The sequence below is a fragment of the Vipera berus genome (genome assembly GCF_964194415.1).
Source record: "Vipera berus genome assembly, chromosome: 1".
Lineage (NCBI taxonomy): Eukaryota > Metazoa > Chordata > Lepidosauria > Squamata > Viperidae > Vipera > Vipera berus.
The window spans coordinates 162,665,700-162,686,304 of NC_138202.1; the positions used below are offsets into that span (position 1 = coordinate 162,665,700).

Consider the following 20,605-nt stretch of genomic DNA (forward strand, 5'->3'; position numbering starts at 1 on the left):
GGGCAGCTGCAATGAGAGAAAGAGGAGAAAATTACTAAGAACCTTGTCCCCCAGAGGAAACAGCAGTGAAGTGGATTAACATGCTGTGATACTGTTTTCAATCACACCCCTCTCAATCTTTCATTGTGCTGAACCCTCCCCACCCAGGTTAGGAAAGAAATGGGAAAGGTGAGGTTTACATTTACAGTCTTTCCAATCTGTGTGGCCACAAATCACAACATGTCGGGATAATAACAACTGTTATCATTATACTTAATATACTATGTCACCATGTGCTATAACCTTTCAGTTATTTCTTTAACATTACCAAAAAGACCGTGTTCTCCCTGCATAAACTCACAGAACTCAATACAAGTGGCAGGTATACCAGTAAATAATGCTCTTTATAAAAAATAATAATTAGACAAGTTAAAAATAATCTTTAGGTTAAATGGTTTGTATTTTGATTAATATCCATTTCATAAAATAATGCAGTTTTGAAAATGTTTGAATCTTGCAAAGTCTCAAATCTCATATAATTTTGGTGTGCACCTGGTTTCAGATTTGAACTTAAAATCTTGTTGTACATGGACATTTTTTACTTTCTTGTCAATGTTTCATGTGCCAGATTTTGCTATTCCTGCAAGAATTCATCCATTTTTTAAAAAAAATTTATCTGACACAAGCACTGTTGTTCAAGATTGTACAAGACCATCCACTGCATGGTATGAATTCAAACAGGAACAAAGAGCCTTCTCAGTAGACATCCCCTGTTAAGCCTCATAAAAACTTGCATTTTACTACTGAGTTAATGCAGCAGCCTGCCAGGGTGGACTCAGCTGTAGTTTTTCCATCTTCTACTCACTGCCAGAACTGATCTTAAGTAAACCTAGCCCACCTCATACTTTTGGCGTTATAGAGAAGTATTCAAATGAAATATTAGTCTTTCAAAACAGGGATGGAACAGGAAATCTGTTTGAATGTAATCTGTTTTACATTCAACAGTCAAAAGCTTATTCTAATTTCCATAAAATCTTCATTTTGTATTATCATTCTTCTGTGTATGGAGATTCTCTGTCATCTAGGACATGGTTGTCCCAAAGGTGCTTTTTCAAAAGGCAACTGGACTTTATTTTTCTTGTTAGTATACAGCTATAAACTTTTTTTAAAAAATAATACATTTATTTTGCATGCTATTTTTAGCCTAGAACTTACTTGATAATTTCAGAGCTCCATGCAACTAAAATGATGATTGTTTGATCTAGTAGTTATGCTAGTTCAGTTTTTACTGCAGGCCAAACATTCTTCAAAACAAGTTTGAGTACTAGCATTATACTTCCTCTCTGTTTAATTAGCCACTGAAACCATTAGTGGTCCTCAAAAGCCCTAGGCTTTATACTGCCTTGGTAACTGTTTCACCATTTAATCAGATTTAGTTACTGTAGAAAAACACAGTACTGTAAACAGTGGGACTGAAAAAAAACAGATAAAAAGAAGACAGTAAGAGAGTCTTAGGCTTCAGAGTTATCTATCTTTTCTGTTTCCTCTTGCATCCGAGTATTTTTTTTTATCAATGCCTCTTCAAATTCCTTACTATGATAGATGATTTCTTCCAAAAGGGGGTTACAAAGAACTCTTCACTGGCTTCTCCCATACACAGCTCCAGTAAATTGTGCAGGAAAAAAAATCCCCTAATATTAAGCACCCACCCAACACAAAATGGCATGTCCTTGCAGAATTTTTAAAAATTAGCACCCAAGTCAATTCATTACCTGATGCTTAGTTTACCCAATGGAAGGCAATCCTTGTTGCTATTCCAGCATCACAGACAGCAATCACCTTGGCTCTACTAAAGCTGATCTACAGAACTGTGAAACATGAATATAATTCCTCATATGCACCAAAAGTTTCTGAATCAAGCCGCACTACAACACATACCATCATGCTATATTGGATATCAAAATGCTTCCCAAAATGAAGATATAGTCAGGTTCCCCCATTTCACACCAGGTCCTGAATAGTAGGGATTTTTAAAATATGTATATTTATTTTGCATTCAGTGTTGGTGGTGCAGTTATAATACAGAATTCTATTAAAGATTCATATTTACTTAATGCCTTGTACTGTGTTAAGAGTGCAGACCTAATTAGTTTTTCTGAAATCTATTGCCTAGCAACTAGGTGGGCCAAGGAAGTGTGTGTGTGTTTTTCAGTTTTCTGTATCAAATATATATGCCGTAATACAACTCCAGATACTGAGTTCTTAATATAGAGAATCATATTTGCAGAAATACTCTCTAATTGGAAACAGAATTTCTCATTTGGGGTGCTGTACAGGTAGTCCTCGACTTACAACAATTCACTTAGTGGCCGTTGGCTGCAAAACTATAGAGAAAATAAGGTATGTCTCCAATTTTGTCTTTCTGATATCTTAAATTGCCTGAATGGGATCAGTTACCATGCAATGAATATGTGCTCCAGTTTGACCCAAAACAATAAACAATATCTGTATCAGGAAATCCAACACATTGTGCTGGCACAACACTACACTAGGAATAAAATAAGTTAAGCATAAACAGAATACTTGTTTATAACAGATGTGTAAACAAGAGATAAAAATAGAATCTCCGGTGAAGGAAATTCAGCTTCCCAGAAGCAATGCATATATCCTGCTGCAAGGTTCATTTTACAATGTACATTGATGTGTTTTATGTTTATACTACATCAAACTACTTCAGTTTTCTTTCCCAACTGGCAAAGAATGTTATTGCCTGTCCAAAGCTTTATCCCAGAAGCAGAAGTATCCTTTATCTCAGATGAGGTCTCTCAGAATCGTAAAATTGAAATATAATCTGAAACTGCCAAAGATGATGATAACACACTACAGAATCCGACCTCAAAAATCTATCCTGTACTCTCTCTGTAAAGACTTTGGTCCTTTGGCACAAAATCCCATACCATTTAAGTTTGTTGATTAAGGTGATATGCTAATCCAGAAGAGTGGAGAATAAATGGTCATTTGACAGAGACTATTGCGAAGGAACTGTCTTGTGTAGAATCTGAGTAGAATCAAGGTACAAAATTACTTTATGTATAAGCTCTTTCATGTGTGCAATAACCAATTAGGCAGAACTTTGTATAGCCCCTTACAAAGTCCATCTTGTTGTATTACAAGCCAATTGTCCTATAAGAAGTTCTCCTATAATGCAAACCATGACTGCTAGACACTAAGGATCAAGTGGGTAGTTGGGAGAGATTGTCTATTATGAAGCTGAACAGTGTATGAGTAATTATAATCCAACTCATCAACCAATTAGAGCAGGGGTCTGCAACCTTGACAACTTTTAAGACTTGTGGACTTCAGTTCCCAGAATTCCTCAGCCACAAGTCTTAAAGTTGTCAAGGTTGCAGACCCAAGTTAGAGTTTATGATGTTATAATAACCCAGGAACTTGCAAAAAGTTGTCAGTGTCATGCAAAAACATGAAATAGTCTGCATTCTGTGGGACTCTGCCTGTCTTAATGAAACAAGACACCATTTTTGTAAATGATTTCTTCTGTTTTGAATGCAAATGCTGGCTATTTCCTTAATATTTGCTGAAATGTTATAGAATAATAAACCACATTTTTTGTGCTTTCTGTTTTGCCATAATCAGTTATGTCAATAAAGATGCAGCTTCAACTAAAGTTCTGCCTAATTTAATGTTTTGTTAGGTGCATATTCATGCGTAGCTTAGGTCATAATAAAAAAATAATTTAGAAAGAATTAAGTGTTATTTTAAAGAAATATAGAGAAAGAAAATCAATTTTATTACACGTATTTTGAAACCAACATTTATTTCTAACTTCTAAAATATTAATTTTTTAAAACAAGACAAACAAATAATAGTGGAAACATACTTAGCTTGAAAGGCATTGTTTGTTCCTCTGTGATCAAGGTCATGGCATAAACATCCAACTATCAAAGCTAAAATTTCTATTTCTGTCAGAATCTCCTGAAATCCTGCTGTCTGAAAATAGAAAATATATACATATAAATATATATATATATTGGTAATGTCAACAAAGGCAGTTATTTTTAAGCTTTCATTAGAAATCAGATAAATGAATGTTGGAGGAAGGATCAAGATGTACCAGCAGTTACATTTGATAAGTGGAAGTCAAGATGAGCTAGTGGTTAAGCTGAGATCACCTTAAACCCTGGGATGATTTGGGTCATTCTCTCTCAGTCAACCTACCTCACAGAGTTGCTGCCGAAAAGAAAATGGGTGGTGGGAATGCTGGTTACATCCTTTATAAGCTCCTGAAGGAAAAGCAGGATATACAAGTAGTCCTTGAGTTACAATCAGTGGTGGGATTCACCCGATTCGCACCAGTTCGGCAGAACTGATAGCTAAATCCAGAAGTCTGTTCTAGGCCTCAGAGGCCCAGGCCTGCATCCAATAAGAGAACCAGTTGTTCAGGTATTTCAATCCCACCACTGGTTACAACCATTCATTTAGTGACTGTTCGAAATTACAGCTGCACTGAAAAAAAAGTGACTTGTGACCATTTTTCACACTTTACAACTGTTGCAGCAACCCCATGGTAACATGATCAAAATTTGGGCACTTGGCAGCCAGCATTTATTTAAGACAGTTGCAATGTCCTGGGGTCACAAGATCACCATTTGTAACCTTCCTAACTGGTTTCCAACAAGCAAAGTCAATGGGGGGGGAAAGCTAAATTTGCATAATAAACTCATGATTCACTTAACACCTGCAGTGATTCACTTAACAACTGTAGCAAAAAAGCTCATCAAATGGGGCAAAATTCACTTAGTTGCTTGACTTGCTTAACAGTGGAAATTTTGGGCTCAGCTGTGTTGGTAAGCCAAAGAAAATCTATACATTTAACAAATAGCTAAAGAGTTGTTCATAATTCTAATGCCCTCTGTATGGAGTAAAGGAATAACCTCTAGCTTTCAGCTATATCAGCTAGGATTAGTTCATATGTGGAAAAAGTTCAGAAGGGCGCTGTTGCAGTATTGCTAAGTAGTAATGTTATAATCCCCTTCATGGATTACTGCCTTGTCGTGGTGAAGGGGCTTGCGTAATTCAATGAAGCTATGAGCTATGCCATGCAGGGCCACCCAAGACGGACAGGTCATAGCTGAGAGTTCTGACAAAACGTGATCCACTGGAGAAGGAAATGGCAACCCACTCCAGTATCTTTGCCATGAAAACCCTATGGACAGTACCAAAAGGCAAAACGATATGACGCTGGAAGATGAGCCCCTCAGGTCGGAAGGCGTCCAATATGCTACTGGGGAAGAGCAGAGGGCTAGTACTAGTAGCGCCAGAAAGAATGAAGCGACTGGGCCAAAGCCGAAAGGACGCTCAGCTGTGGATGTGTCTGGTGGTGAAAGGAAAGTCCGATGCTGTAAAGATTTTTTCTCCATAGGAACCTGGAATGTAAGATCCATGAATCAAGGAAAGCTGAACGTGGTCAAACAAGAGATGACAAGACTGAACATCGACATCTTAGGTATCAGCGAACTAAAATGGACAGGAATGGGTGAATTTAATTCAGATGACCATCAGGTATACTACTGCGGGCAAGAATCCCTCAGAAGAAATGGAGTAGCCTTCATAGTCAATAAAAGAGTAGGAAAATCAATACTGGGATACAATCCTCAAAATGACAGAATGATCTCAGTTCGAATCCAAGGCAAACCATTCAATATCACAGTAGTCCAAGTCTATGCCCCAACCACCAGTGCTGAAGAGGATGAAATTGACCGGTTCTATGAAGCCCTACAGCACCTTATAGAACTAACACCAAAAAATGATGTCCTTATCATCATGGGGGATTGGAATGCTAAAGTAGGAAGCCAAAAGATAACTGGAATAACAGGCAAGTTTGGCCTTGGAGTACAAAATGAAGCAGGGCACAGGCTGATAGAATTTTGTCAAGAGAATACGATGGTCATAGCAAACACTCTTTTCCAACAACCCAAGAGATGGCTCTACACATGGACATCACCAGATGGTCAACACAGAAATCAGATTGACTATATGCTCTGCAGCCAAAGATGGAGAAGCTCTATACAGTCGGTAAAAACAAGACCAGGAGCTGACTGTGGCTCAGACCATGAGCTTCTCCTTGCAAAGTTTAGGCTTAAACTGAAGAAAGTAGGGAAAAGCACTAGGCCACTCAGGTATGAATTAAATCATATCCCTGTTGAATATACAGTAGAGGTGACAAATAGACAGAGTGCCTGAAGAACTATGGACAGAGGTTCGCAACATTGTACAACAGGTAGCAACCAAAACCATCCCAAAGAAAAAGAAATGCAAGAAAGCAAAATGGCTGTCTGAGGAAGCTTTGCAAATAGCTGAGGAAAGGAGGAAAGCGAAAGGCAAGGGAGAAAAACATAGATATGCCCAATTGAATGCAAAATTCCAGAGAATAGCTAGAAGAGATAAGAATGCCTTCTTAAATGAACAGTGCAAAGAAATAGAAGAAAACAATAGAATAGGGAGGACCAGAGATCTTTTCAAGAAAATTGGAGAGATGAAGGGAACATTCCATGCAAAAATGGGCATGATAAAGGACCAAAATGGCAGGGACCTAACAGAGGCAGAAGAGATTAAGAAGAGGTGGCAAAATTACACAGAAGAACTATACAAGAATGAGCTTAACGTCCCAGATAATCACAATGAGGTGGTCACTGACCTCGAGCCAGACATCCTAGAATGTGAAGTGAAGTGGGCCTTAGAAAAGCTGAGCAACAACAAAGCTAGTGGAGGTGACGGTATTCCAGCTGAGCTATTCAAAATCTTAAAAGACAGTGCAGTAAAAGTGCTACACTCAATTTGCCAGCAAATTTGGAAAACTCAACAGTGGCCACAGGATTGGAAAAGATCAGTTTACATTCCAATTCCAAAGAAAGGCAGTACCAAAGAATGTTCAAACTATCGCACCATTGCACTCATTTCTCATGCTAGTAAAGTCATGCTTAAAATCCTACAAGCTAGACTTCAGCAGTATGTGGATCGAGAACTACCAGAAGTACAGGCAGGATTTCGAAGAGGCAGAGGAACTAGACATCAAATTGCTAACATACGCTGGATCATGGAGAAAGCTAGGGAGTTCCAGAAAAACATCTACTTCTGCTTCATTGACTATGCTAAAGCCTTTGATTGTGTGGATCATAACAAACTGTGGCAAGTTCTTAAAGAGATGGGAGTACCAGACCATCTTATTTCTCTCTTGAGAAACCTATATGCGGGTCAAGAAGCAACAGTGCGAACTGGACACGGAACCACTGATTGGTTCAAAATTGGGAAAGGAGTCCGGCAAGGCTGTATACTGTCGCCCTGCCTATTTAAGTTATATGCAGAGCACATCATGAGAAAGGCAGGGCTAGATGAATCAAAAGTTGGAATTAAGATTGCTGGAAGAAATATCAACAACCTAAGATACGCAGATGATACCACTCTAATGGCAGAAAGTGAAGAAGAACTAAAGAGCCTCTTGTTGCGGGTGAAGAAGGAGAGTGCAAAACTTGGGTTGAAACTTAACATTAAGAAAACCAAGATCATGGCATCTGGCCTTCTCAATTCCTGGCAAATAGATGGGGAAGAAATGGAGGTAGTGACAGATTTTGTTTTCCTGGGCTCCAAGATCACTGCAGATGGGGACTGTAGCCAAGAAATTAAAAGACGCTTGCTCTTGGGAAGGAAAGCCATGGCAAATCTAGACAGCACACTAAAAAGCAGAGACATCACCCTGTCAACAAAAGTGCGTATAGTCAAGGCTATGGTCTTCCCAGTTGCAATGTATGGCAGTGAAAGTTGGACCATAAGAAAGGCTGAGCGCCAAAGAATTGAGGCCTTTGAACTATGGTGCTGGAGAAGAATCCTGCGAGTCCCTTGGACTGCAAGGCGATCAAACCGGTCAGTCCTAGAGGAGATCAATCCTGACTGCTCTTTAGAAGGCCAGATCCTGAAGCTAAAACTCAAATACTTTGGCCACCTAATGAGAAGGAAGGACTCACTGGAGAAGAGCCTAATGCTGGGAAAGATCGAGGGCAATAGAAGAAGGGGACGACAGAGAATGAGGTGGCTGGATGGAGTCACTGAAGCAGTAGGCGTGAGCTTAAATGGACTCCAGAAGATGGTAGAAGACAGGAAGGCCTGGAGGAATGTTGTCCATAGGGTCGCGATGAGTCGGACACGACTTCGCAGCTAACAACAACAAACAATGTTATAAATGTCTTCACTCTATTGATATCCTGCTATTTTGATGATTTAACAAGGAAGCTTATTGGCCAAGCTGGACTATAACTACCTGGTTTCACATCAGTGAATTATTGAACAGGATGCTTTTCAGCTGGTAAGGTGTCCAATAAGAACAACAACAATAAAAGGGAATCTTATCACAGACCATCATCTAAATCATCTTCCTCTGCACAGGTACACTTCAGGTACATATGAATAAATCTCATCCCTAGCCGGAATTCAGCGGGGATGTGAACACGACTAGATATGAGGTTTTTTATGTACAATAGAAGCCTTAGTTTGCCTTGTAAGGTAATTGTTCTCTGTTTTCCATACTTTTTTTTTTGTTTAACATATTACAGGTAATCCTCAGCTTACAACCATTTATTTATTGACTGCTCGAAATTACAACTATGATCATTTTTCACACTTACGACTGTTGCAGATGCCCCCTGGTCATGTGATCAAAATTTATATGTTTAGCAACCCGTTCACATTTATGATGGCTGCAGTGTCCCAGGGTCATGTGATCACCTTTTGCGACCTTCTGACAAGCAAAAGTCAACGGGGATGCCAGATTCACTTAAGAACTGTGTTGCTAACTCAACAACTGCAGTCATTCACTTAACAACTGTGGCAAGAAAGGTCATAAAATGGAGCAAAACTCACTTAACTGTCTCACTTAGCAACAGAAATGCTGGGCTCAATTGTGGTCGTAAGTCAAGGACTACCTGTACTTCTTTTCAATAGTCCTGAATAATTGCCTATACCACATACTAATGTCACATACTAATACTATGCCATGTGGTGGTCTGGGGTTCCAGAAAAATACAGATTAGAATATTAGAGGCTTGACTATTGGAGGTGAAAAGGAGATACATTCCAGTTCAAAGGCCCCACTACAGGAAATATACTGTATTACTGAACCTATCAAACAGAGTTAGTTTAAAGCTAACAAAAGGAACTTATCCTCCATCCTTTTCTCTTTGATGAAAAATGTGTCTAAAATGTAATAAAAACATCAAAAGAGCTGTGCTTGATGAGATCAAAAATCCATGTAGCCCGTTCTGTTCCCACATTGGCCCATCTGGAGTTGGCAAACAGGACATGAGCGAAATACCTTTTTTTTTTTGCCGCTCATGTTCCCGATACAGCAACTTGTGAAACATGAATATGGAGAGGCATAGACTGGGTTCACATTTTGTATTATTCTATCTGCTTGTATTTGGCTTAAAGCATTGCATGAACTCAATTACATAGTTTTATACCATAGCTTATTGAGCAAACAAGCCATTTTGCCTCAGATACTGGAAGTAAAATCTAGCTATCGAGGCTAGTAATCCCCGATAGTTGCATTCCATGAATCAATCTAATCTCCTTTTTGAGAGACCCAAATTAATGGGTATCATTCCATTTTTATGACAGTGAATTCCTCAGGTTAGTTAAATCCAGTGTGAAATACTTTATCTTATGTATCCTGGTTTTCCCTTTATTTAATTCCCACTGAGTACTGGGTTTTAGGATTTAAGAGGGACAAAAACATATATATATAAGCCGCCCTGAGTCTTCGGAGAAGGGCGGGATATAAATGGAATTAAAATAAATAAAAATAAAAAATATATATGCCCCTTCATGGATTACTGCCTTGTCGTGGCGAAGGGGCTTGCGTAATTCAATGAAGCTATGAGCAATGCCGTGCAGGGCCACCCAAGACGGACAGGTCATAGCAGAGAGTTCTGACAAAACGTGATCCACTGGAGAAGGAAATGGCAACCCACTCCAGTATCTTTGCCATGAAAACCCTATGGACAGTACCAAAAGGCAAAACGATATGACGCTGGAAGATGAGCCCCTCAGGTCGGAAGGCGTCCAATATGCTACTGGGGAAGAGCAGAGGGCTAGCACTAGTAGCGCCAGAAAGAATGAAGCGACTGGGCCAAAGCCGAAAGGACGCTCAGCTGTGGATATGTCTGGTGGTGAAAGGAAAGTCCGATGCTGTAAAGATGTTTTCTCCATAGGAACCTGGAATGTAAGATCCATGAATCAAGGCAAGCTGGACGTGGTCAAACAAGAGATGACAAGACTGAACATCGACATCTTATGTATCAGCGAACTAAAATGGACAGGAATGGGTGAATTTAATTCAGATGACCATCAGGAATCCTACAAGCGGGCAAGAATCCCTCAGAAGAAATGGAGTAGCCTTCATAGTCAATAAAAGAGTAGGAAAAGCAATACTGGGATACAATCCTCAAAATGACAGAATGATCTCAGTTCGAATCCAAGGCAAACCATTCAATATCACAGTAGTCCAAGTCTATGCCCCAACCACCAGTGCTGAAGAGGATGAAATTGACTGGTTCTATGAAGCCCTACAGCACCTTATAGAACTAACACCAAAAAATGATGTCCTTATCATCATGGGGGATTGGAATGCTAAAGTAGGAAGCCAAAAGATAACTGGAATAACAGGCAAGTTTGGCCTTGGAGTACAAAATGAAGCAGGGCACAGGCTGATAGAATTTTGTCAAGAGAATACGATGGTCATAGCAAACACTCTTTTCCAACAACCCAAGAGACGGCTCTACACATGGACATCACCAGACGGTCAACACAGAAATCAGATTGACTATATGCTCTGCAGCCAAAGATGGAGAAGCTCTATACAGTCAGTAAAAACAAGACCAGGAGCTGACTGTGGCTCAGACCATGAGCTTCTTGTTGCAAAGTTTAGGCTTAAACTGAAGAAAGTAGGGAAAAGCACCAGGCCAGTCAGGTATGAATTAAATCATATCCCCGTTGAATATACAGTAGAGGTGACAAATAGATTTAAGGAATTAGATCTGATAGACAGGGTGCCTGAAGAACTATGGACAGAGGTTCGCAACATTGTACAAGAGGTAGCAACCAAAACCATCCCAAAGAAAAAGAAATGCAAGAAAGCAAAATGGCTGTCTGAGGAAGCTTTGCAAATAGCTGAGGAAAGGAGGGAAGCAAAAGGCAAGGGAGAAAAAGAAAGATACGCCCAATTGAATGCAGAATTCCAGAGAATAGCTAGAAGAGATAAGAATGCCTTCTTAAATGAACAGTGCAAAGAAATAGAAGAAAACAATAGAATAGGGAGGACCAGAGATCTTTTCAAGAAAATTGGAGAGATGAAGGGAACGTTCAATGCAAAAATGTGCATGATAAAGGACCAAAATGGCAGGGACCTAACAGAGGCTGAAGAGATTAAGAAGAGATGGCAAAATTACACAGAAGAACTATACAAGAATGAGCTTAACGTCCCTGATAATCACAATGAGGTGGTCACTGACCTCGAGCCAGACATCCTAGAATGTGAAGTGAAGTGGGCCTTAGAAAAGCTGAGCAACAACAAAGCTAGTGGAGGTGACAGTATTCCAGCTGAGCTATTCAAAATCTTAAAAGACGATGCAGTAAAAGTGCTACACTCAATTTGCCAGCAAATTTGGAAAACTCAACAGTGGCCACAGGATTGGAAAAGATCAGTTTACATTCCAATTCCAAAGAAAGGCAGTGCCAAAGAATGTTCAAACTATCGCACCATTGCACTCATTTCTCATGCTAGTAAAGTTATGCTTAAAATCCTACAAGCTAGACTCCAGCAGTATGTGGATCGAGAACTACCAGAAGTACAGGCAGGATTTCGAAGAGGCAGAGGAACTAGAGATCAAATAGCCAACATACGCTGGATCATGGAGAAAGCTAGAGAGTTCCAGAAAAACATCTACTTCTGCTTCATTGACTATGCTAAAGCCTTTGATTGTGTGGATCATAACAAACTGTGGCAAGTTCTTAAAGAGATGGGAGTACCAGAACATCTTATTTGTCTCTTGAGAAACCTATATGCGGGCCAAGAAGCAACAGTGAGAACTGGACACGGAACCACTGATTGGTTCCAAATTGGGAAAGGAGTCCGGCAAGGCTGTATACTGTCGCCTTGCCTATTTAACTTATATGCAGAGCACATCATGAGAAAGGCAGGGCTAGATGAATCAAAAGTTGGAATTAAGATTGCTGGAAGAAATATCAACAACCTAAGATATGCAGATGATACCACTCTAATGGCAGAAAGTGAAGAGGAACTGAAGAGTCTCTTGTTCCGAGTGAAGAAGGAGTGCGCAAAACTTGGGTTGAAACTAAACATTAAGAAAACCAAGATCATGGCATCCGGCCCTCTCAATTCCTGGCAAATAGATGGGGAAGAAATGGAGGTAGTGACAGATTTTATTTTCCTGGGCTCCAAGATCACTGCAGATGGGGATTGTAGTCAAGAAATTAAAAGACGCTTGCTCCTGGGGAGGAAAGCCATGGCAAATCTAGACAGCACACTAAAAAGCAGAGACATCACCCTGTCAACAAAAGTGCGTATAGTCAATGCTATGGTCTTCCCAGTTGCAATGTATGGCAGTGAAAGTTGGACCATAAGAAAGGCTGAGCGCCAAAGAATTGAGGCCTTTGAACTCTGGTGCTGGAGAAGACTCCTGCGAGTCCCTTGGACTGCAAGGCGATCAAACCGGTCAGTCCTAGAGGAGATCAACCCTGACTGCTCTTTAGAAGGCCAGATCCTGAAGCTAAAACTCAAATACTTTGGCCACCTAATGAGGAGGAAGGACTCACTGGAGAAGAGCCTAATGCTGGGAAAGATTGAGGGCAATAAAAGAAGGGGACGACAGAGAATGAGGTGGCTGGATGGAGTCACTGAAGCAGTAGGCGTGAGCTTAAATGGACTCCAGAAGATGGTAGAGGACAGGAAGGCCTGGAGGAACATTGTCCATAGGGTCGCGATGGGTCGGACACGACTTCGCAACTAACAACAACAACAACAATATATATATATATATATATATATATATATATATATATATATATATATATATATATATATATATATATATATATATATATATATATATATATATATATATATATATATATATATATATATATATATATATATATATATATATATATATATATATATATATATATATATATTGATTATCACATACAAAAAACCCTCAAATAAATTTCTCATAAAAAATTCCTGCAGGCCTGCAGAATAAATGATAAAAAAATCACACCAAGATGATCCATGTTTTTCCCTTTTTCTACTTATGTTGTGCCATCCTATACGTGTACAAACAACAGAGAGTATGCATTGTAATGAAGCAATCAATAATTCTATCCGATGGAAACAGCTGATCCTGTAAATTCCTCTGCTCCAGGTATTCGAACATGTAGTGTCCTTTTCTGCATCTTTTCAACTTATCCTGATGACCACAATTATGCACGCTGTTTTAAAGGAATTGCTTCTCAGCACTGTACAAAGGTATTATGCTATTGACAATCCGATTCCTCTCCTAGTGATTCACCCAAATGTGGATTTTTTTTCACAGTAGCTATACACTGGGTCAATGTTAAATGAATAAGTGTTGTCGACTTATCTTGCTGAGGTGGCAGGAAAGATTGCCACACCAGCATAACGCACAACATCATTACTGTATAAAGAAACATGTTCAAATCTGATACCATCCTTCTCCTCACTGTCATATGATTTGTGTGCAATAAATCTTGTAATGAAGTAAGCTAATATCAGTTATGAGTTATTCCAAAGACATCATTTCCAATGCAAATGCAATATGAGCACAGAAAGTTTTCCTCCCTACGTCTAGTCCAGGGGTAGGCAACCTCGGCTCTTTTATGACTCATGGACTTCAACTCCCAGAATTCCTCAGCCAGCCACGCTGAGGGGAAAGGGAGAGGTTTCCAAGCCGAGCCACGCTGGCTCAGGAATTCTGGGAGTTGAAGTCCACGAGTCATAAAAGAGCCAAGGTTGCCTACCCCTGGTCTAGTCTAATAAAGAGGACTTGGGGGTCATATGATTGCAGTCTTCCGATAACTAAGGGGCTGCCACAAAGAAGATGGAGTCAAGCTATTCTCCAAAGCATCTGAAGGCAAGACATGAAGCAACGGATAGAAACTTATCAAAGAGAGAAGCAACCTAGAACTAAGGAGAAATTTCCTGACAGTGAAAACAGTCAGTGGAATGACTTGCAGAAGTTGAGGGTGCTCCATCACTGGAGGTTTTAAATAAGAGATTGGACAAGCATTTGTCTGAAATGATATAGGGATTGCTGCTTAAGCAGGGGGTTGAACTAGAAGACCTCCAAGGTCCCTTCCAACTCTCTTATGCTCCCCTTACTTTCAAAATCTAAGCCTTGAAAGGATTATGCACAGCAATATGTACCATGATAGTGGAAGAGAACCTCTTTTTGCTGGAGAATAAATTATCTCCACTCAACTAGAGCCAGAGTCTAAACATAATTATAAAGGTCATTCTTTATTCGAGGAAATGAATTACATTTTAACTGGTCTAGTTTTATGCGTTTTGTAGTTCTAAATTTAATTATTTCCTCTCTATATATGTCAGTTGTGAAAATGAAGAAAAGAAGTTGAAAAGATTATCTGAAAAAACAGGGTTGATAAAAGAATGGATCTAATCTTGAGGTCGAACCTACAATCAAATTCCGTACTCAGTATAGTCTCATTATAATCAATGAAAGCAGTCATGTGAGTTAGAATGATGGATGTATAAGTTGCACTACTAGGTCTATAGCTCTCAAAGGCCAAGCCATACAGGGTAACAGTATAAATCATTAAACATATAAAAAAACTGCAATGCCAGAGAGTTATTTTAAAAATTTAAAGCTTCCAAGCACAATCTACAGATAGAGTTCAAATATTAAAAAGAGAAATAAAGCTTAGCTAAGTATGTTTTCGAAAATCACGTGCCCTTCTTCAAACATTACAAAATAACATCATGGTCTTTTCTAAGTGCCAGAAAAGTGTGATTAGTGATAATAATTCCACTGAAAATAGGTCATAAAAGATATTTTAGACTGGACCTGCAGATCTATTTAACTCCTACCAACATAAACCACCACAGCAGTATATTACTGTCAGAACCAAGATTAATATGCCCAGGTAGTTGTGCTGCACATACCCCTTTTCCCATTATAATATGATCTGGTTACGTAAACATAGACAGTTATTGATGAAAGATATATATGGTAGCCTCGAGAACACGACTATAATCAAGTGGAGGCCATTTAATTGCAAACAATTACAACTTTATTTAACAATAACCTTATTCCCAGTAGATGGTATGGAATGTAAGTTTTTATTCTTTAAGAGATACATCAACAAAGTTCTCTGCGTTTTTACAAAATGATGGTCTCTGGGCTACCAGCCTGTCTTTTTTCTTATGTTTTATAACTGGTTATATCTTTCAGTTTATTTGCCCACCTTTAATTCCATTCAATTACACTGCCTCCTTCCCCTCTTACTCCTTTTCTCTTAAATTATTTTGTCTTTTTTTTCCTCAAGAAAGGATTGTAAATTGAAAAAGTTTGAAAACTCTTGCCTTAGGAAAGTGGCCAGGTAACCTTTCACTTATTTAGTAGATCGTGAGTAATCAACCTTTTCATCACTATGCCCATGAGGCTGTCTGTCTCCTTCACATCTGACTTTTCAATTAATTATTACAATTTTAATGAAAAAGAAAATAGGTAGCTCACATACTACAAATCCAAATGTGTTACATCCCTAACCTCCACAATTACAAGTATGTTTACGGGGCCTGAATAGCCATACAAAAAATTAAAATAAGATGAAAATATGTATGCAACTACTGGAAGGAAAAAAAATAGATAAAATTGTTGGGAGATGATAGAGTAGGTGTGAGCATATTCCTACAGGGCCATATTTATGAAAGGCTTCTTCCTGATCTGTTTGCCAGCTCACAAGATGAGAGGGATATGAATGCAAAATCCTCACCATATTCTGGTTCATGGTCACCAGTCCTCGCATTTACTACCATTGCAGCATCTCTAAACATCTTGTAATCACAATTTGGGTGCTTGGCTGCCGTGTGCTGGGATCACATGATCGCCATTTGCGACCTTCCCAGACGACTTCCAACAAACAATGGGGAAGCTGGATTTGCTTTACGATGGTGGCAAAAAGTGCAGAAAAATTGGACATGACTCACTTAATGACCTCGTCACTTAGCAATAGAAGTTCAGGTTACGGTTGCAATTATCTTTTCTAAACAAATCAGAAAGGAGGCGAGCATGCATAATGGGCTACAAATAAAAAAAAATAGTGAATCAGCCACTGGCCAGGTTAATCATTCTTTCTCTTTTTAAAAAAAACCTGGATCTATGCTTTAGTTGGTTACTGACTGCTTAGGTTTTTGGGCTTTGGTTTCCAGTCAACTGTCTTCTTTTATTTCAGTTGATACACACACACACACACACACACACACACAAACACACACACACACACACACACACACTAATCTGTGAGCTGCCCAGAGTTACTAGGGACTGCCTCAAAACTGAAATAATCCATCAATAAGTGTTGATAGGTGATGACATATGTCACATTGGATGTCATATGAGGTAATGTATTTGTATTACTATGAGCAAAGTTATCCATACAGTTCCTGAGTAAATATAGCTACTGAATGCACCAATGCTTGAGTTGTAGATATTTCTTTGCTACCATCTAGCGGTCGTCTGCATTTTTATAGCCCACATTTGTAACCAAGGTTTAGTTCTTGAGCCCATATACTTGGTTTATTGTAGACTGAGTCACTGTTGATAGTAAGCTAGCAGTTGCTTAGCTTGGAAGACCTACATAAAGATAAATGTTCCTACATAATTCACAAACTTTAGCTAGGAAGACAATAATAGATCAACCCTTTTTCAATAAGACTTCTCTCTCTGCTGAGCAAGGTTCAAATTACTAGTTATTGTACTTATCCTTTTTTTAAAAAAAATAAGACTAAGATCAATTGTTTTTGAAAGAAGAATCATCTGACAAACTCATAGTAGCTGATTCTTTCATTTGAAGTTATTGTTCATTGCATATGTGACTTGGACTTGGACTTCAGTAAGGCATTTGATAAAGTAGACCACAACCTACTACTTGATAAGATAGAAAAATGTGGATTAGACAGCATCACCACCAGATGGATTCATAGCTGGCTGATTGGCTGTACTCAGCGTGTGGTCCTTAATGGAACTGCATCTATATGGAGGGAAATGTGTAGTGGGGTGCCCCAGGGCTCTGTTCTGGGCCCAGTGCTCTTCAACATCTTCATCAATTATTTGGATGAGGAGGTAGATGGGGAACTCATCAAATTTGCAGACGACACCAAGCTGGCAGGAATAGACAAAACTCCAGAAGATAGGCTTAAGATACAGGAGGATCTGGACAGACTTGAACACTGGGCGCTATCTAATAAAATGTAATTCAATGGTGAAAAAAGTAAGGTTCTACATTTAGGCAAGAAAAACCAAATGTACATGTATAGTATAGGTGGTACCTTGCTCAATAGTAGTAACTGTGAGAGGGATCTTGGAGTCCTAGTGGACAATCACTTCAATATGAGCCAGCAGTGTGCTGCAGCTGCCAAAAAAAGCCAACACAGTGCTGGGCTGCATTAACAGAGGGATAGAATCAAGATCACGTGAAGTATTAAAACTACTTTACAAGGCCTTGATAAGGCCACACTTGGAATACTGCATCCAGTTTTGGTCACCACGATGTAAAAAAGATTTTTAGACTCTAGAAAGAGTACAGAGAAGAGCAAGAAAGATGATTGGGGGACTGGAGGCTAAAACATATAGGGAATGGTTGCTGGAATTGGGTATGTGTAGTTTAACGAAGAGGGGTGACATGATAGCAGTGTTCCAATATCTCAGGGGCTACCACAAAGAAGAGGGAGTCAAGCTATTCTCCAAAGCACCTGAAAGCAGGACAAGAAGCAACAGATGGAAACTAGTCAAGGAGAGAAGCAACCTAGAACTAAGGAAATACTTCCTGACAGTTAGAACAATTAACAAGTAGAACAACCTGCCTCCAGAAGCGGTGAATGCTGCAACACTGGAGGTTTTTAAGAAGAGACTGGACAGCCATTTGTCCAAAATGGTATAGGGTTTCCTGCCTGAGCAGGGGGTTAGACTAGAAGACCTCCAATGTCCATTCCAACTTTATTATTATTATTATTATTATTATTATTATTATTATTATTATTATTATTATTATTATTAGTAGTAGTAGTAGTAGTAGTAGTAGTAGTAGTAGTAGTAGTAGTGTTTTGTGGCCAAATGGCAGCATGCAGTAAAAGAATAAAGAATAATGATCTAGATTGTAAAGAAGTTCAGATCAAGTTCCATATAACTATTTTAGTTTAACCCAGCAACATTAAACACATTTAAATGATTTAAAGGATTTAAACGACTTCGCAACTAACAACAACAACAAAATTAAGGAAGGCATGATTTAGTCCTGACAGGGAGTCTTGAACAAATGAAATTATATGTGATTTATTTTCAGCAGAAGAACATGTGCAAATAGTTTGTAAATTTCCGTTATAAACTGAATTTTGAATTGATGCAGAATATTTTTACACAGTCACCATGTTCGGTTCCTAAACCCCTAGAAATACTTTTGAGTGCCCCTGGGAGCACTCTTATTTATCATATACACACATCCTAGAGTCGATCAGTAGTTCCTTCAGCTCACCAACAGGGGGACACAGAAATCAGTAATCAGTCTATATTATAGCCCATCTCATTCTCATCCTTAGTTCCTTCTCTCATTGCTTTTCTTGGCACTTAAGAGTCAACAATGGCTGATTGGTATAAGCAGGGCCTGAAATACTGAGCTATCTGAACCTCAGCATGGAGGAAGCTGCCTACCCTTAAGCCTCAGGACTGCCAATTTTAAAATGCTTTTTTTTTGGCCATTACTGTATACTTGATCCAAGCCTAGCAAGATGTTAACTGAGCTGTTCAAAAAGTAGCACGAAAAGATGGGCATGGTGTTGATCAGGGAATAATGCCAAAGCCCCCTCTGTAAATGCTTCTCGTCATCTCAGACTTGCATGTTATTGTTTGCTCTTTAATTAAGGATCACGTTAGTGCAGAGATTGACATCTGGAGAAGAAGCGTGTGTAAAGAAGACAAGAGGGATAGGAGCGAGTGAAAGTTTAGAAGTCAGTCACAAATATACTATGTTGTTGACTGCAGATGTAAAATTGTTCTGAAATCTGACACAATTAAGCATAATTACAGTGAAGCTTAAAGCAAGATGGAAAACCAGAAAAAAGGTGCATTCCTGTATATATCAATGAAACCCCCCCCCCCAATCAGGGCGTGCAATTCTTTCTTGTATGTATCAGTGGGGACCAGAGGATAGCAGCTGCACTATACATATTATAAGCTTGAAAAGGAGTTTTTTAGTTACTTGGTCCAATCATTATGACACAACTGTTCCTTGGTTATATTATGGTATAACTAGTGGAACCATATGTCAAAGGATGCTGACAGCGCTATATGTCCCTGCTGAAATTCTGAGCAAATAAAAGAGTGAATAAAAGAAAAAAGAAATAAAAGAAAATGTGAGTTCTCTAAAGGACTATATTCTTACTGCAATATTGTAACATGTGAAATGTCCTGCTATCAAGTGGACCCTATATTATACTTTATGGTTTGATGTTTTATCCAATTAAATTAAAAGCACCAAAAGCATCTAGAGGCTGCATTCAGTAACAAGCAGAAGGCAAAAATCTATAAACTGATTACTGGGACAGAGGTCATGGGGAAACAGACTTGTGGGAAGACATTCTCAATAATGGAATAGCCAACATTTCTGCTCCTAACTCAACTATTGTAAAGAGGGCCTCAGCTGGCACAGTTGTTCTGCAGAATAAGACGTGGGAAAATTAGTGTGGGAAGGGATCAATTTCTACATTATTTGAAAGGCTCTTACACAAACATCCTCAGATCCACTACCAAAAGATCAAAGCTCAACTCTACTAAAATAAACAACAAAAGACTTATCTGATCCTGCCACTGATAGTTATTTTATCCAATTTAAAGAAGGCTATTTCTTTGAAAACAAAATGCATTTCCATTCCTTACAACCAGAAAGCAGCCTGAAGCAAATCTGGCCTTTGAGCTCCATCTAGAGGAAGATGTAAATTAAAATTTATATTGGCATGACACCTTTTTCAAAGTGATACTTAAAAGTTCTATAAAACTTGGTTTTGATATTAATCCATTAAAACAATTAACTTTCAAAACTCTCAGCTAATTTAGAATGGAATAGAATAGAACAGAGTAAAGCAGAGTAGAATATAGAATGAAAACTTTATTGTCATTTTAAATGTACACTAATCAGCATACATCCTCAGATCCACTGCTGTTAAAAATGAAATTTCGTTGCATTCAACTCTCAAAAAAATACCATTATGCATATACCCACACAC

The 20,605-nt window shown here is 38.8% G+C and overlaps 1 protein-coding gene across 1 annotated transcript in view; it reads right to left on the minus strand.

The window, feature by feature from the left end:
• Positions 1-20,605, minus strand: part of PDE11A (phosphodiesterase 11A) — a gene marked incomplete at both ends in the record, with an annotated part of 193,273 nt that overhangs the window by 32,875 nt on the left and 139,793 nt on the right. Inside the window, one exon of the mRNA XM_081340237.1 lies at positions 3,878-3,987. Within this exon, the coding sequence (XP_081196363.1) occupies positions 3,878-3,987 (110 nt within the window). The remainder of the gene's footprint in view (positions 1-3,877; positions 3,988-20,605) is intronic.